General features: G+C 44.5%; 3 protein-coding genes across 3 annotated transcripts; all 3 read right to left on the bottom strand.

Moving 5' to 3' along the window:
* Positions 1-14282: 14282 nt before the first annotated feature.
* snrpd2 (small nuclear ribonucleoprotein D2 polypeptide) lies at positions 14283-16536 on the bottom strand. Its single transcript, XM_056611376.1, has 3 exons — positions 16355-16536; positions 15660-15839; positions 14283-14711 (listed from the first exon to the last, which is right to left on the bottom strand). Coding segments are annotated over exons 1-3 (357 nt in total). The 5' UTR covers positions 16357-16536; the 3' UTR covers positions 14283-14536.
* Positions 16537-19345: 2809 nt separating this feature from the next.
* Positions 19346-21047, bottom strand: foxg1c (forkhead box G1c). The gene has a single exon (XM_056610885.1). The coding sequence runs from the start codon at positions 20723-20725 to the stop codon at positions 19346-19348; it is 1380 nt and encodes a 459-aa protein (XP_056466860.1). The 5' UTR covers positions 20726-21047.
* A 1934-nt stretch (positions 21048-22981) lies between these two features.
* Positions 22982-25740, bottom strand: polr2i (RNA polymerase II subunit I). Its single transcript, XM_056611187.1, has 6 exons — positions 25556-25740; positions 24969-25023; positions 24444-24517; positions 23820-23894; positions 23563-23614; positions 22982-23406 (listed from the first exon to the last, which is right to left on the bottom strand). Exons 1-6 carry the CDS (start codon positions 25615-25617, stop codon positions 23344-23346), a joined length of 381 nt encoding a protein of 126 aa, XP_056467162.1. The 5' UTR covers positions 25618-25740; the 3' UTR covers positions 22982-23343.
* Between the last annotated feature and the right edge of the window lie 266 nt (positions 25741-26006).

Below are 26006 nucleotides of genomic sequence, written 5' to 3'. Positions count from 1 at the left end.
GCTTTTCCCACCATCGTATTGGTATAAATTTAAATGAGCCATTTTTTTAAGCCAATCGTGAATAGGCCGACAGTCGGCAGACTGGATCTGGCCCTCAAATTGTCTTGACCCCGTTGGAGGAGCTGTTAATAAACATAAATTCAGGGCGCCCTGGCATGGAGGTGGTACCTGGAGGTACCTACCTCCTCAGAGAGTCAGGGGCCATACCCCACTGGTTGAATGTAGGTTTTTGTGTTTTCTTGTATTTTAGATTTTTTTTGCCTTCGAGTAATACATGCAAACCATGTGCTTGCCACAGCGCATACTATTTTTGTGACAGTTGTAAATAAAATATTTTTTATAAGCCTTAAGGATGTTTTGACATTGATTTTTGATAAAGAGTTTTGTTAAGTCACGCTAAGAGTAGTGTCATTTGTATATTACAATAAAAAAAAAATCCCCCCGTGACACTCACCTTTTTTCCTCTGAGGAGTTTGCAGGTCTGAAAACTACTTAACTTACCATTGCTGTTGTGGACTGGACCGGGGCAGCTACACCCTGAGGTGCAGCCCGTACAGCTGCAATAACCCCCCGTTCGATGTCTAGGACTCCCTAGCAGTTGCCGTTTTATACATTTATATTTAGATATAACATTTATATTTCGATATAAAATGTGTGTATAATTTCTAACATGGATTTTGTACATTTTAACATATTGTTGACCATTACATATAACGTGTTGTTTTACATGAATTTTTCTCTCAAATGTGAGGAAAATGCGCTAAATGTGAGGAAAGTTAACAAATGTATGAAAATTGATCAGCTAGAAAAATTGTAACAGAGATTTTACAAACGGCACCCCATATGGTTGTGTTAGTGGGTTTTCTGTCCAAATGTTGTGCATCAAATCAGCGAATCGAGGTAGTGGCTGAGAACAATGACATTAAAGGTCCCATGACATGAAAATCTCACTTTATGAGGTTTTCTAACATAAATATGAGTTCCCCTAGCCTGCCTATGGTCCCCCAGTGGCTAAAACTTGCGTTTGGTGTAAAACAAGCACTAGCTGTTCTGCTCGCCTTTGAAAAAACGGAGGCTCAAGCGCGCTGATTTGGAATGTCTTTATTTAGGACGTCATAAAGCATCTAAGCTCCTCCCCTTACTCTGCCCTGTTGGCCCGCCAATGAGACACGACCGTGCGAGCGCCACATGTGTGTGTGAATACACACACTGTAACGCAAGTATATCTTGTCGGTTCTTTGACGTCTCTTGTATTTCCACAACGAGACTGTAGTGGGGGTTATCTGAGCCATGGTTGAGAAGGAATTGGGGGAAAGGAACTTTGTCTTTGACTCGCTGAAGTACATGAACTGCGACATGCCGCCGGTTGCCACGACACCATCGCCCGGCAGCGGGCAGCCGGCAGCCGGCAGCCGGCAGCGCGCGGTTCAGTCTACTACTGGTTGATGTGAAAGTGGAAGAACCAGAGACGTCGCAGAACCCGACAAAGTCGTTTGTGATTCATAATATCGTCTGGAGGCGCACACAGCTTTTGGCCGTGATAATATGTATTATATGATATAGATATCTATGTATTATATGATATTATTTAGATATAGAGCTCCAGGACTGTAACGCAAGTGTTGTACACTTCCTTGTTATTTGGATAACCGTTCTGCTTTTGTTGTTATGGCGCATAACACGTCGGACTCTCGTCTCTGGTATTTCTACAACGAGACTCGTAGTGGGGGTTATCTCAGCCAAGGTTGAGAATGAATTGGGGGTCTCCCACTTGAGCCCCGCTGAGGGACCACCGCCGGAGGCGGAGGTGCCTAAGCGCTGCCCGGCAACAATCCCTTTCTCCTCCTTGTCGCGGTTCAGTCTACTTCACATAGATTTGGGCGTATAAGAACCAGGAACGTCGGAGAACCCAACGCGGTCGTTTGAGATTCATAATATCGGCTCACACAGCTTTTGGCCGTGATAATATATATTATATGATATAGATATCTATGTAGGCTATATGATAATATTTAGATATAGAGCTCCAGGACTCCCGTGTGTTCTAATCTAGAATATTTACAGAACACGGCTAATGGCTGTGTGCGCCTCGCCATTGCGATACATCCACTTTAAACAGAGCGCATGGTACCGTGGCTGCAAGCTGCTCAGGGCCACACCCCCACCCTCCTCCTTGACCCGCCTCGCTCCTCCTCATTTGCATTATAGCAACAGACACCAAAACAGCGCATTTGGGGGAAGCTCAATGTGTGACTGGCTCGGAGTGGCTGTAACTCTGCACCACGGCTGAATTTCGGGAACGTCTTTGAATACTGTATTAGTTGCCCACTAATACCTATATTAAAGAATACATAAAATAGCATGTCATGGGACCTTTAAAGTCAGCTCTCGTTGACGGACATCTTCACGAACGGTGTTTGGTTTGTTTACAGCCTGCGCGCAACGTGATTCCCGGCGTAACGTTAGCGATTGGTTGTGGCAGATCCAGAGTGGCACTGAGCAGATCCAATAGTTTTAAACTTCAACAGACACCTACCTTCAAGTGAGTTAACGTTAGTCAATTGAGTAGGTCCAGACTCTCTGTGCAAATGAAATGAAGTACGAGAGTCTGGAAGGACCAGGCTAACATTAACCATGAGATCATTCAAATGGGGTTTAAAACAAGTTAAAGGAATAAATGTGCCTCCAGCGGCAGCAGTATAAAGAGTTTTACAACAACTGGTCTACGATATTTGTCTCGTCACATCAACGCATGCATCATTTATTTGCCAATAGAACCAGACACCCCATCCTATCCTATGTCTGCTTGGTGTACTTGATCTTTTCTGTTTAGCCCTCAATGCACTTGTCCTTGAAGCATTGCACTATGTAGTTCATTATCACACACGAGATGAGTGTGAGGGGTAAGTGGCTTGTGTTCACAGAGCTGATAGCTTTTACTCACTTCACCTGACCTCCCAGCTCTACCCCCGGACAACCACCACCACAGACCTACGGCCGCTCTGGTTACCGGGGCCGATCCGGTTACCGGGACCGATCAATGGGTGTGAACCGCGCGTGAAGCTGAGGGTATTGTGTTGCTCAGAGGGTCTCGTATAGATGAATGGACGATCGCTATCATAATCACACTTCCCCTCTTATCGCACCCTCTGCCCCTTGCCTGCTGAATAAAACATCTCCCTTTCTGCCATGGATCACCCTCTCCCAAATCTGGGGGGAGATGGCCCCTCCAAAGGATCTTTCTTCAGCGGGTGAAGAAACATGAGAAACAGGCTATGCCTGACACATTGGGGGCCGCAATTCGATGAATGAAAGAAAGGGGAGGCTCAATAATCATGTTGGTAAATCTACATTTAGCTTTACATATAAGTCCACATATTAATGTGTCTAGATGGTCTTATCTCATACCCAACCTTCTTGTTTAATAAAACCACCTGGTTTTCGAATAGAAACCTGGCAGAGGCCTGGCAAGATCCGACATCAATCACTAGGGACATCTGACAGTTTCCCGGTTCAGGTAACTTGATATATTCCTCCCAAACATGCAAGAGATATCAGGAATTGCCGTAAGCAACACAAAGTACTTTTACAGTTCACCGTGACCAGACAACGTGATTGCCAACAGGCTGATCAATGTTGTATGGTCCCCATTTGGACGCTGTTGTTTAGTGAATCAAAGTTAAGATCTGATTTGTTGGCTTCCTTACTCATGCCAACTGTATTGTTTAATTCTGAAACACGATACCGCTGCCACTCAAACAGAGGGGTGTTCCACGAACGGAGGTTTAACAAACACTGAGTTAACGCTGAACTCTAGGTTGATTGACCCTGTGCCGACCAACCCAGAGTTTTCGGTTCCACAGCAGTGGTTATGCATTAGTTCAATCAACTCGGGGTTGGTTAACACAGGGTTGTGCGCCTCCACGCCAAACCTAAAAAGACGTGATGTATGGATCATGGAAACCCTGATCGATATGGCAAAACGGGCCGCTTATTTCAATGAAATGGAACTCCAGGTTCTCCTGGAGAGCTATGACGAGGAGAAGGACATTATCACAAGAAAAGGGAACGCTAAAGCCTCTGCAACCCGGAGAACCAAAGCCTGGCAGCGGATCGCTGACCGCGTAAATGCGTTGGTTACACGTCAAAGGCATGATCCTTAATATTTGAGCCATGAATATATAAATATCCCAGTTAAGCATTCTTAAAGATCCTACCACATAACCCCTTTCTTCTAAAAAAATATGTACTCCGATTGCTTCCAAGCGGTCAGCGGATCAAGTATAAAAATGAAGTATAAAAAACATACAAACTGGTAAGCTTTTCCCACCATCGTATTGGTATAAATTTAAATAAGCCATTGTTTTAAGCCAATCGTGAAAAGGCCGACAGTCGGCAGACTGGATCTGGCCCTCAAATTGTCTTGACCCCGGTGGAGGAGCTGTTAATAAACATAAATTCAGGGCGCCCTGGCATGGAGGGGGTACCTAGAGGTACCTACCTCCTCAGAGAGTCAGGGGCCATACCCCACTGGTTGAATGTAGGTTTCTGTGTTTTCTTGTATTTTAGATTTTTTTGCCTTCGAAGTAACACATGCAAACCGTTTGCGTTCCACAGCGCATACTATTCCAAATGTTTCTTTTTTTGGTAACTGGGTAGAAAACCTAAAAGTGACAATTCATCAACTTCACAGATCAAGATGGATTAGTGCTTGTAATGAAGCCGCCGGCTACGATCGAACATTCTCTAGTGGATGCAAGTCTGTTAGGACTATTTTATACTTTATGTTGTAAATGCCTCTCGGCATAGTAGGCTTACTCAGACAATATTGCTCTTTGTATGATAGGAGGCCGATACAAATCTTGGATGGGTCATCTGAAACGACTGAGATGTGCTCAGCATCTCCAACATTATAGCCTAGATAAAACTACCATTTGCAAAAAACGGAGGGCTTCGCAAATAGTCTGGAGTGATCTGAGGCCAGGTCCTCGATTGGTAGTGTTGGCTATGTAAGGCTATTTAAATATATTAAAGATTTGCGCGAGAATCTATATCTCTCCACTCCAGCAAAAAGTCATCCCATATGCCAAGATGTCGAGCCGTGGTCTTATCAATCGCTCCCGGTGGATTGCACGTATAATTTGCGGTCCGATATCAGCAGTTCTCTCATCAAAAGGGCATGCCATTGTGAACACATGAAATCTGCGGTGAACGCCGGTTTAAATACCCAAAACTGGGTTTTGTTTCAAACTTAACCTGCGCAAAACCTGCTCGCTGCCTGTTCGAGCAGGTTTGATTCAGAGCATATGTTTCTATAGCAACTAACATACCGTGATCCTTTTGGAACGGAAAACCTAGGGTTACCGCAAACCCTGGGTTAACTTACCAGGTTATGTGATAAAACCGGCTTTGTGGAATACCCCTCCGGACAGACATGGCATGTTTGTTTATAGCCAAGGTTGTGAGAATAACCGATGATGGCTAACGATGAAATAATAGCTTAGTAGGCCAACTTCCGATGCGGTAAGCTTGTTGGAAGAATACCTATGCAGCGTTTCCGTAGGCGAGTGCACTTCGGCCCAGCAGGTCTTGGCCCAGTAGCAGGGCTCTCAAGTCTCACGCATTCGGCGTGAGACACACGCAATTCGACCCATGCACACGCTCACACGCCACACAGACATGCCCTCTTTTTGAGACACTTTTAAAAAAAATGTGTCCGGGCGGAAATTCAAAATCGTCCGGGATTTTATTTGTCACGGCCTCTCCCACCGGATCCTAGCTGCCACTAGTTTTCTCTGTTTGTCTGTCATGTTCTGTCTCATGTACGGGGGCGTGGCCTGCTGAACTCCCCAACCCAGCCACGGTGATCTCCCGCACCTGAGCGTCATCACCAATCACGCCCACCTGTATATCTTCCCCAGTCATTCAACCATTCGTCGCCAGATCGTCAGCTACACTTGCCTAGTTAAGTTATCCTCCGACCTTTCTAGCCTTTTCCTAGTTATTCTCATTGTTCTCGTTCACCACTCGACTCTCCTCTCCTGCAGGAATACCAGTTCCTCCGAACCGTCGAGGGTGACTATCTGTTCCGGCAATCCACCCGACCCACCATCTCCGGATCGCCACAGACCTTCTCCTCTGCTCTGTGTAGCAATAAACTGGTTAATTGCTACCAACCTCGTCCTGTTGTCATTTGTGCCGTGCGTTTGGGTTCACCCCGTCTTGGCCCGTAACATTATTAAAGCCTCATACATGTTCACATTGAATTTGTGTTGCGTTCCTCTGGGTCGGTCACAAACTACTTAGGCTACGGCTACGCCCTCCCCTACTCAGTTCTGTTCGCTTTGCATTGCTGGAAGTGAGTAGGGGGAGTGGTTAAGTAGAGCCTTCAGATTGGACGGTTTGACTTTAGAGTTACCGTCGTGTTTTGTATTTTTTTTTTTGCCATTGTTGTTTTATATGGACAAACATTAACAAATTTCTCCTACAGGGGATTGATAAAGTTCTATCTATTGAACAGAAAGAAACACTTGCTCATACTTTACACACTTTACCACAGCATTGGCCTAATGAATGCCACATATATATTTAAAGCATTGGACTGAATGCCACATAAATATATAATTATGTTTTTGCACGTTTGCAACGTTTAAAAGTTCAGGGAAAAGTATAGCCTCAGGCCAATATCCTTTTGAGGCAGTGTTGTTTCCGAATATTATTGTTAAGGGCCAATAATGCTTACTATCCCCCCCCCCCCCTGCCGCCGCCGCAGACAAAATCTCACTCTGAACTCTGTTCAAAACTTGAGAGCCCTGCATTTATCAAGGGGCTGTATTGAAAGCTACAAAAAGAATACAAATAAAATACTAAATAAAAAATTCAATGCAACTCTGACGTCCCCCAGCTGGTTGGGGGGCTAATGACGTCATTGTTTGCATTTCAGGGGTCCAAACGAATCCTAACACGAAAACCGCATAGGTCTTTTCTCGCCTCACATATCAGGCGAGAAAACCGCTGTTTAGAGGGAGCGCGGCCCCTGCTAGCGTCGCTATAACACACAAAAAACTGTTGTGTGGAGCGGAACGCGGCCAAGCGTTTCACGTACATAGGCAGCGCCCGCACCGGGCACAGGAGATGCAACTCCGCCTCCGCCTCAAAAGAATGAGACGGGGGGTGAAAAGCCTTAAGCACAATATCTCTCGACTGGAAAGAACTATTAATGTTCTTAGGGAGGAACGCAGAGAGCATGCATAGAGGGAAGAAGTAAAAGGTGCATGAGCAACCTGGATAGTGCTGATAACCGCTTCAGACAAACCTTTGCCCTGCAGGATCAACCTCTCAGGAGCCAGACCAACAGCCGTCCCGATACATCGGGCGGGTGGTGCACCGTCCCATGGGCCTGTGAAAGCGCATCTGGTCTGAACGGTACCGGCCACGGCGCCGTCCGTGAGAGCGCCGCCAGCTCTGGAAACCACAGAGCTGAGCGGTTCTCCGGATCCACTACAATCAGGGACAATCTCTCCTGTCTGACCTGTTCCAGAAGAGGAAGGATCAGCTTGAGCGGAGCAGGGGAGCGCACTCCCCCCTGTTTGTTTATGTACGCCACCGCCGACACACCGTCTGTCCTAATCAGAACGTGGCGGCCACGTACCAGGTGAAAGAAATGCAACAGCACTTTCCTCACGAGTTCCAGCACATTTATGTGGACTGTAGGGGGCGTGCGCCACTTGCCTCCCATCGAGTGAGAGAGGCACGTTCCTCCCCAACCCGTCAACGAGGCGTCCGTGAAGACCACTACGTAGGACGTCACTCTGCCCAGGGGAACACCCCTGAGAAGGGCGGGGGGGTTTCCCCAACATTCCAGGTCTGGTGACACTGAACGGGGTAGGAGGAGCACCCTGAGCTTGTGTCGCACTGGGTCAAACCGTTGGCGAGCAAACCACCGCTGGAGTCTGCGCATAAAGAGCAGACCCAGGGGAACCACGGGATGGGCGGCTGCCATCAGCCCTAACAGGCGCATGGTGACGGTCACGTTTCTGAGAACGCGAAAGCGGGAGAGTGCCAACAGGATGGTGTCTCGCCGAGGAGGCGAGAGCATCGCTGTCATGGCGGCTGAGTCTAGGCAAAGCCCCAAGTAGACTATCTGCCTGCCGGGGAGCGGGAAGCTCTTCTCCCAGTTGATGGCAAAACCCAGGAAAGAGAGATGGTTTATCACCGTCATGGTGTTCCTTCTCGCAGCTTCCCCTGAGTTGCTCAGAATAAGTAGGTCGTCGAGGTAGAAGAGAACCCTCTTTCCCTGACGCCTGAGCGGTCCCAACGCCGTCTCCACACACTTCGAGAAGGTGCGCGGGGCCAGGGAGGAGCCGAATGGCAGGCACTTGTACTCGTACGCCAGCCCCATGAAGGCAAAACGGAGAAACTTCCTGTGCGCCTGCCGAACAGGGACGTGGAAGTAAGCATCCTTGAGATCCAAGGATGTGAACCAGTCGCCCTCTCTCACACATCGGAGCAGCGCTCTGATAGTGAGCATTCTGAATTTCCTCGCGGCAACTAACCTGTTGAACATGCGAAGATCCAGAATAGGTCTCTTCTCCCCTGACTTCTTGGAAACCAGGAAGTAGCAGGAGTTAAACCTTAGGTGTGACTCGTGGGGGGGAACGACAGTGATGGCCCCCTTCTCCAAGAGACGGGCCACCTAGACGTTACAGAGACGTTAGACGTTACAGAGCTAGTAGACGTTACAGAGCTAGTCGCTGTACAAACAGCGAGCTGTCTAGACGCCGCGCTCGTGTCCGCTGAACAGGCAGCGAGCAGTCTAGCCGCAGCACTCGTGACCGCGCGTTGTCCGCTGGCTGTAACCACAGCGCGCAGACCCGTCTTCTCACCTTCCACAGACTGTAGAAGGGAGGTAGAGGGGATAATGTGGGAAACTAGGAAACTAGTACAAGCGTCCGTATCCACGGGCTTGTGTAATGAGTCTCCAGTCCGTCCACGAAGTTGAAAGGGACGCCGCTTCTTAGAAGCAGGTGAACCAGAGGTTATGTAAACCCGCCGTCCGGCCGCCACCCTACAGCCATCTGGCTGAGGGGGGGAAAGAGGTAATCAAAAGGAATATCGCTGTTTCGGGACTATGTACTGCCATTCGATCGAACGGTCCGCCCCGCGGTGCTGCTCTCCCCGGCTGCGGCGGCGGCTGCTGTTGCTGCTGCTGCTGCGACTGCTGCTGCGGCATCGGGGTTGGAGTTGGAGGCGGAAACACTCGCTCTGCATGTCATCCGACATGGGGGCGAGAGGTGGGGCTGGCATAGGGATGCCCTTGATGGCCGCCGCCTCACCCATGATCTCGCCGAAGAGATCGGCCATCCGGCGTGGTTTCTCCCTCGGGACGACAGTGGCTTCGGTGGAACCCCCGGAGCGGGAGAACTCGGACGCAGAACCAGCAAAGACGTCGTCCAAGGAGGCGACGTCGTCAACCTCGAAGTGCTCGTCGTCGGCGTCCTGGGCGTCCGGAACTCCGGCCCTGAAGATGTCGATGGCCTCAGCGAGGTCCATCGACGGGGGAAAAAGAGGTGCCTGGAGAGGAGCCCCTCTTCAGGCGTTTTCGTTTGATCAGTACTAGTGCTGAAAGAAAAGGGAGGATGGGCGGCGGTTTCCGCCGCCTTATATACACGGTACCGTGGGACATTGGACGGTGCCCACGTTGATTGGTGCATAGTTGAAATTTTTCAGTGCGCGCAAGTACGCGCACGGGACAAGCCCATAAGGCAAAGCATAGACGGTGTAGCCTACATGAAATAGAACAATCGGCTCTATCAAATAATGCTCCCACTGCAGAATCACGTTATTTTACATCACTATTCACCCTATGTACACTGAATGAATATGGGGAGCATATTTTGATGCTTGTTTATAACGTCTTTATTTAAGATAGCAGGAGTACCGTATGTGGATAGACCAATCGTCTCTATCAAATAATGCTCCCACTGCAGAATCACATTATTTTGAACCACTACTCACCCTATGTACACTGTAAGAATATGGGGACCATATTTTGATGCTTGTTTATAACGTCTTTATTTAAGATAGAAGGGGTAAAGTAGCCTATGTGGATAGACCAATTGCCTCAATCAAATAATGCTCCCACTGCAGAATCACATTATTTTAAACCACTACTCACCCTATGTACACTGTAAGAATATTGGGAGCATATTTTGATGCTTGTTTATAAGGCTTTATTTATGATAGCTGGAGTACCGAATGTGGATAGACCAATCGCCTCTATCAAATAATGCTCCCACTGCAGAATCACGTTATTTTACACTCACCCTTTGTACACTGTTGATGCTGTTTTATAACGTATATTGAAGATTTCAGCGGTACAGTATGTGCAATGTACGTAATGTAAAATAAATAAAGACAAAAAAAACATCAATAATCAATTAAACTAAATAAATAACTTCAACAAGAAAAGTGTAGCAAAGTATTGTTAAAACTTGTATATATTTGTGAATGGGATTCTGTGTGTGTATATATGCAATAGATAATAATTATTCAAAAGATCAAATAATAAAAACCACCAAAAGATCTCAAATCTTTATTTTATTTTAAGGCATTTCTTGCAAATATATACAGCCTTATTTTCATGGACATATTGGGCACACTCAAATGTGCCCACCGACTGCACCATCCACACTGCACCTACCAAATAAAACAATTAAAAGAGCATTACAATTTACAATGAGATACATTGTATGGTATTATGCACACACATTTTTGAGTCTATTAATAATACAAAGCACATATTTTACATTATACTTTACCTTTTCAATCATGCTCTCATCTGCATTTTCTTCGGCAAAGGAGCACACCACACAAGTCCTCTGCATTCCCTAGAAATAATGGTTTTCATAAGCTTTTAAAACTCCAATCATTCTGTGAATAAATAAATCATGGTACACTACAAATGTATAATTTGTGAATAAAAAAGAAAATACATTTCAAAAAAGTATCCGCACACATAGTATACTTAAATATATACATGTGTCACAAATACCTCCCTATATGCTATATAGACATTAAAAGCATTTTGTTTTCTGTAGCACTGAACAAATGACTAAATTAAAAGTGTAATAAATAGTTATGTTTAACAATGTAAAAAGTAACCTTGCTTTAAAGTACATTACCCACACAGACTGATCACCTTATGTGACTGCGGTGAGGGATTTTGTATGGATTTTGACTACGAAACTATTTTGATGGCACTGCGCTCGTGCAGTGTTTGATGCCACTGACCTTTACACTGAAGCAGTGCAGTAGCAACATGCAACCGTGCCTGATGAACAGCCCGTGGAGATGTCTGGACATCACTGATGTCTCCGTACCAGAGATAATCATCTGCAAACTGCTAAATTGCATTTTAGATGGCAAATGTAAGTTAATAAGTAAGTTACTTACCCTAACCCTATGGCTGTACAATTAGTATAAACATGTTTACCCTCAACACTAAAATCCCACAGCTGCTGGAATCTTGCTGCTTGTTGTGCTGCATTGTTTGTACCGTCCATGTCGCTCCCTTGTCTCCGAAGTCTGTAATCCTCAAGAAATTCCTAATTTATGTTTAAAAAAAAGGAAGAAAAAAACACAGAGAGCATATATCAGAGCAATTCTCTTAACATGAAAGATTCAAAATTTCTGGTGTGAAATCGTATAGGTCTTCATCAAATCAGACCAATCTGTATGTTTTTAAAGTTGAAACTTTATCACAAGCACTGTTACCTCCAGTTTCGTAGGAGTTTACAAGCATGATGACCTTCGTTTCCCATTGGATCCATGACCACAAGTACCTTGTCTGACATGTTGACAATCTAAAGAGGTTAAGTGCATTCATGTTATTCTCTCATCAGATTACGACATTTACATTGATTAAGCAGATCCTAATAACTAAATTACTATGAGCGCTGCTGCATCAGAGGTCAATTGAAATATTTGTATGCATGAGTGCAACACGTAGGGAGAGACGCCGAGTTACGGGCTGGCTAACAGAGGTAGAACGAGTCCAGTAGTTGTAGCCAGCAAGACAGCAAGAAAGGTAACCAAACCACTAAAATCCAGTGAGCCCCAACATTTACAGGGCACATCCACATTTCTTCCACTGGAAACTTCATCTGAGGAATGGGTTTAAAGGCACCCAGTGCAACTTTCGAGGCTTAAAAATAAACATTCAATTTCTAGTCTTTTTTACACGTACGTTTCAATAACTCCATACCATTACATACCGACATTCAAGCAGCAAAGATGAGACGTCGTTGTGTGGCGAGAACTGATAGAAAATCGATAACAACAACAATGCCGCCATTTTCTTTATTTTTTGTAACCTACAATAAATGAAGCAGGCTTCCAGTCAATGGAAAAATGGCTTCTCCCCACCGGCGATTGTTGTTGTTTACGATTTTCTATCAGTTCTCACCACACAACGACGTCTCATCTTTGCTCCTTGAATGTCGATATGTAATTGTATGGAGTTATTGAAACTTACTACGTGTAAAAAAGACTAGAAATGGAATGTTTATTTTTCATTGAATGTTTACATAAAGTTGCACTGGGTGCCTTTAATACCAGGTTATGGACTGTTAGTTATTGTTATTGATAATCAATAATGCTAGATTGTTACAGATTGGGTCGCAGCACCCGACAATGAATGTGAAAAATTAATTACCTTTTTGTGGGGCTTGAATTGTCCACCAAACAATGATGTGGCAACAACAGCACTGAGCTGGTGAATAGGCATCTGTTTAAAACAATATAAGTTTATAATGCTGAATTATAGTTAAATAAACATCTAAAGTTAGATAAATATAATTTCCACTTGCCTGATGATCTCCAATAAGGATGTGCATGTAACCATCAATAACCTGCATTGAAAAAAGGGTGATTAGTGGTTTCAAATAATGTGATTCTGCAGTGGGAGCATTATTTGATAGAGGCGATTGGTCTATCCACATACGGCACTCCAGTTATCTTAAATAAAGACGTTACAAGCATCAAAATATGCTCCCCATATTCTTAGTGTACATAGGGTGAGTAGTGGTTTCAAATAATGTGATTCTGCAGTGGGAGCATTATTTGATAGAGGCGATTGGTCTATCCACATACGGTACCCCAGCTATCTTAAATAAAGACGTTATAAACAAACATCAAACAAAATATGCTCCCCATATTCTTACAGTGTACATAGGGTGAGTAGCGGTTTAAAATAATGTGAAAGATGTTGTAAACAGGCATGTATTTCAGATACTCACCATTTAACTTGAATTTTGAAGCATACCTCCTAAGGTTTAATTTCTGGGACTTATCAAAGCCATCCGGGAATGTTCCCAGAGACAGGAGGTCAAACGATTGTTTCAATCTTTCCTCCATAGCTTTACAAACAAGTATTTAGAATTTATGTAACAAGATAAATATCTTGTTATAACAAGACAAGATGTCCCCCCCCCCCTCCCCCTCCACAACCGACGAAAACTTTCTCCGCTCCCAGACCCGTAAAGATAACACATATATCATCTTATTTCGACATTCATCAGAAGTGAGCACATATTTACGTGATTAGAGGTCAAAAGGCGCAATGTTAAACATTTCTGTAAGATAATTGCGCAGTTAAAAAGATGTTTTAAAGAAAATACTCCCTATCAGCCTACATGGTAGCAGAAACTGATGGGTGCGCACACAGGAGTTTTTTCGAGATGCGCATGCACCGAACCACTAGGTAGCAGAAATTGGCAGAACACCAGCTCCGTCTGGACGGTCGGCCGAAACGCACAAGACATGCGGTTTCACCAAAAAATCGGCTCCGTGTGGACGGGGCTGAGTGTTCAAGACAATTAACAGTGTTCAGGAGGGCAAGGGTGTGATGAGTGGCACCATGAGATGGAGAGAGCGGGGTGTGAAGTAACAGTCAGCACATCTGCTCTCATCAATAATGCAGATAGCCTTTAAACGGCAGTTTGTCGCCTATTGAGCACTGCTCGCTGAAATCCACCCCGACAAAGATGTGGTGTGGGGGAAGAGTAAAAGGATGACACTGGAATAGGAGGAGGTGACGGGCTGACAGAAGTGTGAGAGGAAGTGAATTTGTATTTTAAAGTTAACAGTACACCATGGAGTAAAGCTGAGTGCTGGCTTGGAATCTTGACTAAGGGGTTTAAGGAATATGAGAATGTCAGCCTGACTTTCTGAAAAGCATACAAAGGCTTTGGTTGAGAAAATATATTCAAAGTACAACTGACTTGGTTTTATCATTTTATTATCAAAATGAAAAAAGGGACAGAGAAATAACACCCCACAAAAAAACTAAATCAGGTCATCATGCTAATCAGTATTCAGAGAAAATGTCTCTGCACTGTCTTTTTTGTAAAATGACAACCAGGTTGTTCATACATGACAAAAAAAGCATTCCAACAACAATTGACTGTCAAGATCTAAACAGCTTCTTTGACTGGAGACAACAGAAGAAGAGAAAAAATACCAAAAAGCTAAATGTTTATTTCCCTGTGATGAGCGGGTTTCTCAGCACAACGATGACAGAGTCTCCCCGGAGGAACATCTTGGAGATGTATCGGTCCTTATTCACAGGTTTAGACTTCTTCTTCCCTTTGCCACTCTTGGGGACTTCCGTCCACATCTCCTTCACGTTCTCCAACACCATGTTACAGTGTCTGAAAGAAGAGACAGAAAAGCATAGAAAACATGTTTATTGCAAAATTCCCAAATTCTAGGACTTGATCTAAAAACACTTTCGAAGTAAGTTATCGCTCCCGTTAACGTACACCACCACCACCACCACCACCACCACGTCCGTTACTGAACCCACTGACTCATGTGTTACAGATTCTTAGATGCATAAAAAAAGTTATGCGTGTCATGAAGCATACTATTGCCAAGACGTTGTTCTGAAGAGTCTCAACAGACCTACCACTCAGAACTAACAAACAGAGCTTTAACCCTACTTCTTCTGCAGCCTTCTCTGCTGGTTCTACGTTACCATCTGGGTCTAGTGAACATGCACACACCCTGCAGTGGGATTTCCTCACCATAATCTGTATACACTCACCTCTTAGTCATTCATGCAGTTTAACTTAGTGTATAATGGATTCCGTTCCGCCTGAAGGTGGTATGGTATCATTGGCTTGAGGAGTGCAACTATGATGCTTTTAACACTGACTACACCTGTCGAATTGGCCACTACGACAGACAGTAACACATTAGTGGGTGATTGGATAGGAAAGAGGTGACCAAGGGAAACGCAAGGGGTAGAGATGGTCGTACACAAATATGATTAAAGTGATTGATGAATTTGTAGTAAAAAACATACTAAATAATTGTTCAAAATAAATTGGTTAATGTGCCCCTTCCTTTTAGCTTCAATAAGCGGAGGACAGCTGTGTCGCGTCAACACTTAATCAGCAGGTTCGTTAAAAAGTCGGGGTTCATCTACCGAAAACCAATCTCAAGTGGCGGCCAGTTCATCTTTAACACAGATGGATTGTACTTAATTTTGTTAATGCACATGACTATGATACCCAAAGCCTTTGAAGAGTCAAAGGCTTTGACTCTTCTTTAAACACAGATGGATTAAACTTTATTAATGCAGGTGATTCTGATACCTGTCAAAGGCTTTGACTCTTCCCAGAAGCTTCTTGTTGTTGCGGCAGTTGATGAGGACCTGTGTGTTGTTCTTGACCGACTGTGTGAGCACGGACAGGGGACCCGTGTTGAACTCCTCCTCCTCCCTCTTCTGGAGCTCCTCTGGAGTCATCTCCGACTTGGGCTTGGTTAATAGACTCCTGGGAATTAACACCACACAACAAAGTTCACATACATGTATGGAACAGGTAGTATCAACAACACTGCAAGATATCTTAGTATCTTAGTATATTAAAGAAGACATGACTAACCCCTCTGTCTGATTTTATTAACTGTTCTTTAATACCACCCTGTTGTGACACACACACACACACACACACACACACACACACACACACACACACACACACACACACACACACACACACACACACACACACACACACCTCTTGAAAGTAAATTACTATAAATTCCGAACGACTTATGTGGAGTCTGCCTCCAATCGTACAGAGTCATCCGTTACGATGTGCTGCTATGGTCTGTATATAATCGTTTCATTCATTAATACTTGTCCCAATGCTAGGCTAGCCACCAGGCTACATGCTAGCAGCGAATCATTTCTGCTTAAGGTGGTAGCTAGGAGCTACAATTCAAAAGCATTTCATTATAGGTTTTTATCTGTTTCAAAAACACGGCTATGATATATTGCACTTACATTTTTAGGGCGTAAAAACAATTTGAGGTCCTTTCCACCGGCTTCTTGTTTTCTCAACGAACAACCAACGAACTCGTGCTGCTTGCTTTGACTACTTCCGGGTCTGGATATGGGCGCTCAGAGCTCTCCAACCAAAACCGGGTCAACAGTGCTACTGCTGCTAGATTACCCGCCAAATCAGACAACACTGGCTGCCTGCAGCAAGCTTTCCCATTTGTGTTTTCCGACCTATCCCAGAGGTTTGATCGCAAAGCTAAATAAGCAAGTATAGGTATTATATGCACTATGATAATGAAGCCTTGCGAAGCGTACAGTGTATCTTCTTGATTGTATATAACCCATAATCCCACTACATTTACAGAGGGTCACGCACACACGCACACACGCACACACACACACACACACACACACACACACACACACACACACACACACACACACACACACAAACACGCACACACGTACACACATGTATGAAAAACAATTATGTTGCATTTATAAAAATAAGTATAACGTTTTCATAGCCTAAGGAGAATAAATGCCTTAGAAGCTTGCTTGGGAATCAAATGGGTCGTTTTTTATTCTTTGAGTCAAAATGAATGATGGAGAGGTGTGTGAGGAACCAGAGACGTGCAACATTTTTTTCCTCAATGAAGCATTGAGGGATTGGCTTTCTGGTTGGAGACAGACTGACGCCTAGGGCTGCACAACCCACTCACCTTATTTCACACGGTTGCAAGCGTACCTGTGGAGCTCACTTACAAGAACATACATTCATCCTGTATGCTCCTGAGAGAAAACAGTGTTCAGGACTAATTTCCAGAGAAAGGCTAACTTTAGAAAGTTATCTTAAGATTGTGTGTAGAGCATGAACCTTAAAATGCTTTCATGTTTAACAGAAAACCCATTCTTTTATCAAAGCCATTGTATTCAGAGGCCTGTTAAAGTGGCGACTTACGCACATTTGTGACAAGTTCACATTAACTGTACATATATATATATATATTATATATATATATGATGTATTATTGTTTTGTCAGAAAGCACCAACCTTACAGGATCGTTTTTTATTTGAAAAAAATAAGAAAAAATGATGCACACAGAGGAAAATACACACCTCGATTTTCTAATATACACATGGGCCTATAGCATACATAACAGAACAACACAAATAATTGAGTACAATATAATAGGCCTATTAAGCCATGATAAATGTTTACAGTACATTGAAGAAATAAGCATTCATCGGTTTCCCGACTGTAGCCTATCACCCCATTTCAAGTCAAGGATCCCTGTGTTGCATGTCCAGATGTATACGCCCCACTCTTCTACTACCCGTTCTGCTGGACTGGGGAGGCTCCAGGGCTGTGAGGATATTAGTCCATGTCAAATCAAGAAAGTTATTTATTATGCCAACAACAGTATCCCATTACACCAACCCAGGACACAAAACTTGATCCAGACCTGTTGATTCACAACTCGGTTCGCCTGAACTCCAAGTGGTACAGCCACAATTACTCATGCAGGGGAAAAAATGCTCTATCTTTCTATTTATCTAGACCTTGAGTTTGCAAACACACGCTGCCGCTGGTTACCCGATGCCTGCCGTCTTGTTTAACCACAGGCGACTGTGAATGTGAGTGAGCTAAGACATTGATGGCTGACAGACTGAAACCTTTTGATGAAAGACTCTTTTGTTTAAAAGAGGCGCCCCTTCCACAGACAAAAACAGAGAAAATTTTAATCTGTGTTACACAGACAAACACAGACTGATAATCTGTTCTCTAACCCCACGTCTGATTTTATTGACACATATGACACCATCAGGCAGACAAACGTTCTGTATCATTGTTATAATGCGGCATCTCAGTCTGCATTGATGTTGTTGCACTGATGAGTGGAATGTGAACTGTGGATGATCCCTGACTCACATTAGATCACTACATGTTCCTGCAAATGGTTAAGCACAGACAAAAGACGACTTCCTTGTTCCCATACCTCCATTTTGTGTCTTCAAAATACCTTCAGAGACTCGTTTCCTCTTAGATGTTGACATTTGGAGCACAGTTAGACGAGAGAATAGGCATTTGATTCATGTTACAGGTTCATTATTTGGGCTATTATTTGCTTTACTTTGCCTTCAGCAATTCGATTTAATTTTCTCTTAATTCGGTGTTATTATTTTTTTTTCAAAAATGCAGTGGCCTAAGAAGGTTGAGAAATCGCCTAATCCATCAAGTATAGGGTATATCCGAGCCCAAATAATCAACAGCCAATAACAATAAAATACTTTACATCTAGCCTCTGAATATTCGCTTGAAATTTATTAAAAATAAATTTCAAACGAATAACAAACTGAAAGTCTGTCTGAGTTAATGGATTGGTTTAAAAGAGGGTGATCTTTGACTTTTAATGTTATTCTGTTATTCATAATGACCTATAGCTACACAACAATATGCGTCAGTGCAAGGCAGATACATCGAATAATTTCCTTCCTCCGCAACGATTTATTTACATCTTCTCTAAGAGAGGGGATAAGTTAAAAAAATAAGTTGGCTTGTGTTGCAATCAATGCAATTACAAACATGGTAAAAACCGTAATGCCACCTGATACATTTATCTGACTTATTAGGCCTGCCGAAATGAAATATCCTATAGCATACTGTTTAATATAGGCCTAATATAAACGAAAAAAAACATATTAGGATTAATACAATTTTAAAAAGTCCTAGTTTATTTTGGTCAAAAAAGGCATTACATTTAAAATTAGCTTTTATTACAGGTCAACAGGGAACAGGCCTACTTAGTGATCAGTTAGTGGTTTAGAAAGTGTCTCCATACTTTCTTGATTTGAGCGCCATATACCCTGGCCCTCACATGCAGCGTTCCTCCACCCCGGGGGTCGGATGGAATGAACGCTTCCTGCACCACGGGGGTCGAATGGAATGAACGTTTCCTGCACCACGGGGGTCGGATGGAGTGGACGTGTTCCTACACCCCGGGGGTCGGATTGGGTGGAGGATAGTAACTAGGGAACTCATAGGCGCTTACACACTCCGACTGGCCGTTCTTACACAGCGCGCTGCCCTGAAAAGTCCTAGAGAAGGCCCGCTCCTCCTGGCACCGGTTAAACACTGCGCTATAGGGCATTTGTTGCGAGTAGAAGTAACTGGTTTGTCCGGAAAGCACATTAAACGGACCGGGGTCGGACAGAGACAGCGGGATCATTGACGCGGAGAACGCGGCGGTCGCGCTGATCTGATGGGGGCTCGACTGCGCGCAACTCACACCAAAGTAAGATCTCTCCTCGGTCCGCTCCTGGTTCCTCTCCTGGCTCCTCTGCAGATGCGCGGATTCCTCCCCCATACACGTTGCGTTCACATGGCGGCGCGTACGCTGCGACAGAACTGACGTGGCGTAACCGGAGTGGTGGTGGTGGTGCCGGGGCCCCAGAAGGCCCCCCGTGCAGAACGGGGGGCGCACGGGCTGCTGGAGGGCCAGGAACGACTGCAGGGGCCAGTAGAAGGAGCCTGCCGCGGCGAAGGTGAGGCTGGTCGCCGTGGTGGACGTCAGGCCGTGGCCGGCCCTCTTGAGGGCCAGCTTGGCCCCCCTGGTGGGGCCCGATGACGCGCGGCGCCGGAGCTTCCCAGATGTCCCCCCGATGAACACGTCGTCGCTGGAGGGGTCCAGCATCCAGTAGTTGCCCTTGCCGGGGTCGTCGTAGTGGCGCGGCACTTTCACAAAGCATTTATTTAAGCTCAGGTTGTGCCGGATGGAGTTCTGCCAGCCCTGTCGGTTCTCCCGGTAGTACGGGAAGTGGCCCATGATGTACTCGTAGATGCCGTTCAGAGTGAGCCGCTGCTCCGGGCTCTGGCGGATGGCCATCATGATGAGCGCGTTGTAGCTGAACGGGGGCTTTTGTGGTTTAACCTTTTCTTCTTCCTCTGATTTATTCGATTCACACTCATTTCCCCCCAGTTTGTCTTTTGGAACAACGATCATTTTTTCCTCTTTACCTTCTTCGTCGGCGTTGTTGCAGATCATCCCACTACGGCCGTGTTCCGTGCGGTCCTGAGGATCAAGTGGCGGCGTGCCCGGGTCCCCAGAGCAAGGGCTGCCTCCGTGAGTTCTGGGAACCACTCCCAGGACCCCAGAGCAGGGTCTGCCTCCGTGCGTAATGGGGACTCCAGAGCAGGGTCTGCCTCCGTGCGTAATGGGAACCCCTTGCAGCGCGTCGCCCTCTCCACACATCACCCCCTCTCGTCTCAGTAGGCTGCTGATGCTGAAAGGGGATTTATGGTAAAAATGTGCAGGAGTTTTCAAATCGTCCACGGTCAACATGCCCTGCGTCCTTAAAGTGTCAGTCTGCATTCTGACTGCGATATAGCCCTTGATGACACGAGAACGCGACGCGCGACGCGGATACGACGCGCTGGCGAGCCGAAGACACGCAACACGTGCGCACCGTGTCACCACCACTGGAGAGCAGATTCGCGTAGTTCCTCGCTGGAGGTCAGCCCGTTGCACGGCGCACTGTGTCACCAACACTGGAGGGCAGAGGCGTCGTTACTCTGGAGCCCGGCCCGCCGCACTGTGTCACCGCCACTTGAGAGCAGAGGCGAGTCGTTCCTCTGGAGCCCGGCCCGCTACACCTCTTTGACTGATGGCTGAACTCTGCTTTAATTACAACACTTCCTCCCACTCCTGAAACTCAACACTTCACCTTCGTGCTGCTTCGCCCCCGGGACCCAAGCATTTCTCCGCTCTCTGAATGATGATTCATGGTGTCATCATAAACCGTCGCAACCCCAACAGTTCAATTGTTTATAAAAGAATAACACATTGTAATCCTCTATTAATGGTATATAGTTGGGTAAGGGAAACAAACAACTTTGTCAATAGGCCTTGCACGGTTGCTGAGCAAACTAGATCTGCCCAGGAGGTTGACAGGCAAAGTGGGGTTATTAGACCAAGGTCAACGTAGTACGCCAAGCATTTGATTTAAACCCAATTTATTTGCCTCAATCTAACAAAGGGTTCTCCATAATCCTTGGCCTACATGATAACACTTGTGCGTCATGGGAACATTTGCAGTTTTTTTGCAGAGTCAAGTCAATAATGACAATGTTCTTTGCTTAAGGGTGCACCCCCTGCGGTGGTAATTGATGCTCTATTCTAACCTGTAAAAACCGATGGATGAAAAAGCTACACCTCTTCTAGGACAGAGATATCTAATGGAACCACGGACGTTGAATGATACTTTGGTCCTTAAAATAGGAGACTGAACCAAGCCTGACCCACTGAAATGGTCTAGAACCACCGCTGACTGGGGACACAGACCTATAGACCTCAATGGCTTGATTTTTCGATTGATAACATTATTTTACTTGTATTGTACTTTTTCCTTCTGTATCTCACAGGCAACTCAACATATGGCATCCCTCTTTCAATTAGCCTCTATTGACTAGACAATTTCAGATATGTTCATAGACCTTTACTGGATTTACACTCTTTTATATTTAAGTCAATCATGGTAAGTTGATATTCTAGCTACGTGCACATGTTGCAAGTAGCCTATACTCAAGCTTGCCTCCGCTTATCGCCTATAGGAAGATTTTGATTGGATTTGGTTTTCGTAGGTTTGGGATTCATCTGAGAACAACTGACAGTAACATAAAAAGTTCAAATCAATCCAAATGGGCCTAATAAAAGCTTTCAATTATATCTATAATCCAGACATATATCAGGACGCAGACACACCCCACATATAGCCTTCCAAGTCGAACTGGGGATAGGGACATTTCTTGTGAATCCATCTTAAAGTAGAATTTACTCTTTAATGTGACATGTTTCCCTACATTGTTTGAGTGCTCAGGGGGTCATTCAATGGCCTGTGAAGCCCTAAGAATAAAACATGATGCAGGGCTGAACAAATACATTTCCCATGGCAATTCGACCTTATCCTTTTTGCCTATTCATAGGATTAATAGCAAAAAAATAAAAAAGAATAAGGCTACAATTTAATAATTAATGATGAATATAAAATAGCAAATACATAACAGATATATAAACATGGTTGATTTTTTATTGTCACATGTGAGATTGTGTTCAATCGTTTCAACAATGTTTTACATTTTGCCTGAGGGTGACCACCTAAAATACCCATGGACGGAGGAATGCCAACTGAGGCAGTTATATCCCTGCACACGTACCACTCCAAGGCCCTACGAGACTAACCCCATCTCCTATCCTGCTTAGTATTTGTCATTGCTTGCTTCATGGGATTGGTTTTGTCTACTTTGCTGTGGCATGTGCGGTCGTTTGCTCAGCTGTAATTTACATTTGGTCAGTCATTAATACGCGGCAAACATACTACATCAACACACTACCCTTAGAGCAAAGTAATGTAAAATATTTCCCATGGAATTATGTATATACACATACACATAAATATACATATATACATACACACAAATATATATCTATATATATACACACACACATATTATATATAAATACACACGCACACACACACACACACAGATGAATCCACACCAAAAATTAACTTTGGTACCAACTACGAAGGTGTGTTGACTTAATGTATGAGACTCAAACGGATTGTTCAAATACAGAAAGAATGTAGTTTCTTGAAAAATGTGGTATCTTTTTATTATCACAACCTAATATTACAAAAGAAAAAAAAAAGTTTAAAACTGTTAAATTATTGCGTTTACAATGCGACGCCTGAAACAACTTACGGCATAAAGGTCGATGCTGCTCTAGTTGCCCACGATCGGTTGTATGGAGTCCTAACAACAGACTAACTGCCACGTTCAAACATGGAGGTTAGGCATCCTACGTAGCTCAGAAATCGGTCCCATAGCTTCTAGAGACTAGACTTGCAGCAACACTTTTAACAACAAAGCTTCTATGCTGCAGAAGCCAGGGGGCCTGGGTGCGGAAGGCAGACATCATAACCAACACGTCCTCTACTCTGTCCACCGGTGTCCACAGTGAGGAGCAGTGCAAACGTAGTACAGCCTCATCGCATCCTGTGGGTAAACATGAAGTGGAGGCATCAAAAAGTGAGATAAGGAGTTTTTCTAGTCCGCCAGACCCATTGTTATCAGTCACCTCATGCAGATCCTCATGCATATGGATGTTTAGCCATTGAAACTTATTGACATGGACAGAGGGGAAGATATTACCTCAGCTTTCATACTGTGGGACTGGAAAAACACTGCCTCCTTGTGGCCACATCTGAGAAGATAAATGAATATAAAAATGTTACTAGAATATAGAAAGTACATGGAACTAAATAGAAAAAATGGTTAGAGGCTATACCAAATCGTAGAGTATGTTAACATTCAAAAATGTAAAGTAAAGCTGAGGTTAAGCAAACCAAAATAACAAGTGGTGCACCTCTGGGAAAAGCCCTGGATTTGTACCAGACATGGACACCTACTTGGGACAGGGATGATCCTCTGTTCTGGGTAACGTGGGATCCTGGGATACATCAGCTATGATCTGAGTCAGCTCACTATAATATAAATAGGGAGATACCAGTTGAATCAGTTTACAACATTTGGCCATTGAATAAAATAACATAAATGATGCCCCAATACGCATTTCCACTTCCTTCACCACAGTTATAGATAGAGTGTGGTTTGATTATTAGTTATTAACTCTATTTGTGACGCATCTCTAAAAAAACAATCCATAAGTAAATGTATTTTTTTCCGAAGAGCAGATGATACAATTAGGAACCCGTCATAGGACCGCCGCCCGCTGGACCTGCCGAGTTACATTCTAGAGAGGCTGCACTAGACCAACATTAACATTTTTAAATGCTTTGAAATGACTATGTATGGGGAAGAATGTAAAATAACTAGAAGCAATTATTGCTAAATTAACCCAAACATGTATGGCTTGACATGCATGTCTTATTACTACAAGTAGGACACATTCAAATGGCAAAATTTTAAATAGCATATAAAGAGATGCAGTGACGGGTAACATTAGCCATTCCATGGAAAACCAACCGATGTAACTATGAAGCATACAAGTATTCACCATCATGTGTACTTACTCTACTTCATGAGTGATCTTGTTGACATATATGCAGCTGTTGTCTGCCTCTTGTTGGTAGTCACAGTTTCTACACTGGGAGTCCAGGAAAGAGCATCAGTGCAATTCGTGGGGAAAGCTCTAATAACCAGCACTGGTAATTCTTGTATAACCATCACTACATTGTGATGGTGAAACAGTTGTACAGACAGTACACCGTGTGTTGTTGTGATGAAGATTCGCAAGGATATCACTGAACAATTACAATGTGGGCACAGCCCACGGGTCAAAGATCATCAAAATATGTTTTGATTGTGTCTCTACATACATTGACACACATTTAAACCACATCCAGAAATGCCCAAAAAGGGGACATAAGTAGCGGTGTTGTTTTTGTTGTTGTTGCTGGTGGTGGTAGGATACAATTTACGGAAAGAGGTTAAAGCATCGTAATTCTAATCGGTTATGTTACGCTACATCCTATCCTCAGGCTACAGGTTCATGCGTATTTCAAGAGAACATGATATCCCCTCCCCCTGTTACTCACGGCATAAAGGAGGATGCGGTTCTCCTTGTCTTCTTTCGGATACAACATGTTGTTACTGGGGAACAGAAAGTGCATAAAAACCAGATTATATAGAGTTACGTGACTTGATATGAACATACGTGTGTAGCGTCTGAACTTTTGGTCTCAGTCACTCTCACACATCTCATCTCATCTTCAAACCGCTTATCCGGGGTCGGGTCACCGGGGCAGAGGCTCTAGCAGGGGGGCCCAGACCTCCCTTTCCCGGGCCACATTGACCAGCTCTGACGGAGGGATCCCGAGGCGTTCCAAGGCCAGTGTTGAGACATAATCTCTCAACCTATTCCTGGGTCTTCCCCGAGGTCTCCTCCCCACTGGCCGTGCCTGGAACAGCTCCCAATGGAGTCGCCAAGGGGGCATCCTGACCAGATGAACCACCTCCACAGACTCCTTTCTAAGCAGAGGAGCAGCGGCTCTACTCCGAGCTCCTTGCAGATGGCTCGCCCTATCACTACTAACCCTATCCCTCTCACACATGTAAACAGTCAATGACAATATCGTAATGTCAGCTCCGTATTTTCTCTATATCATTCAGTCCGGGATCTTACCATTCCTGACAGAACCGGATCCCGACAAACCCAGGTTCATATGTTCCGCTGTCCAGGTCCATTTGAGCGGTTTACGGATGAGATCGATCAAACAAGTCAATGATTATACTACTTTGAGTTTCGTGAGGTTGGCGATGCGCTCCTATCAGTTTGGGCAACATACAACAGAACATCTACGCATGCGTATTGTATTAAAAAGGTGTATCTGTTTGGAGACAGCGCCCCCCAGTGGACTGGCGCTTTGGAGACAGCGCCCCCAGTGGACTGGCATTTTGGTGTCACAGGTGACACTTGACACAAAGAATAATCCAGTAGAGGGCAATCATTTTATTACTTTCGAAACGATTTACATGATATTGTCAATTCAATGTACAACGACTCAATTCCATCAATTACACAACGAGAAACAATCCTTCTAACAAAATAGTTGCCATGTAAACCCTTTTGCAAT

The sequence above is a fragment of the Gadus chalcogrammus genome, chromosome 16 (assembly GCF_026213295.1).
Source record: "Gadus chalcogrammus isolate NIFS_2021 chromosome 16, NIFS_Gcha_1.0, whole genome shotgun sequence".
Taxonomy (NCBI): Eukaryota; Metazoa; Chordata; class Actinopteri; order Gadiformes; family Gadidae; genus Gadus; species Gadus chalcogrammus.
Note: the sequence above shows the minus strand (reverse complement) of the source record. Positions and strands in the feature narration are given on the sequence as shown.

What these genes read in the sequence shown, in the direction of transcription:
- snrpd2 (XM_056611376.1), bottom strand. An exon ending in AGAGTCAAAGCCTTTGACAG is followed by an intron (nt 14,712 to 15,659) that starts GTATCAGAATCA and finishes CTCTTCTTTCAG; the next exon opens with ACACTGTAACATGGTGTTGG.
- foxg1c (XM_056610885.1), bottom strand. Translation starts at nt 20,725, where the DNA reads ATGCAGACTGACACTTTAAGGACGCAGGGCATGTTGACCGTGGACGAT.
- polr2i (XM_056611187.1), bottom strand. Translation starts at nt 25,617, where the DNA reads ATGGACCTGGACAGCGGAACATATGAACCTGGGTTTGTCGGGATCCGG. An exon ending in ACCGCATCCTCCTTTATGCC is followed by an intron (nt 24,518 to 24,968) that starts GTGAGTAACAGG and finishes CTGGACTCCCAG; the next exon opens with TGTAGAAACTGTGACTACCA. An exon ending in CCCACAGTATGAAAGCTGAG is followed by an intron (nt 23,407 to 23,562) that starts GTAATATCTTCC and finishes GTTTACCCACAG; the next exon opens with GATGCGATGAGGCTGTACTA.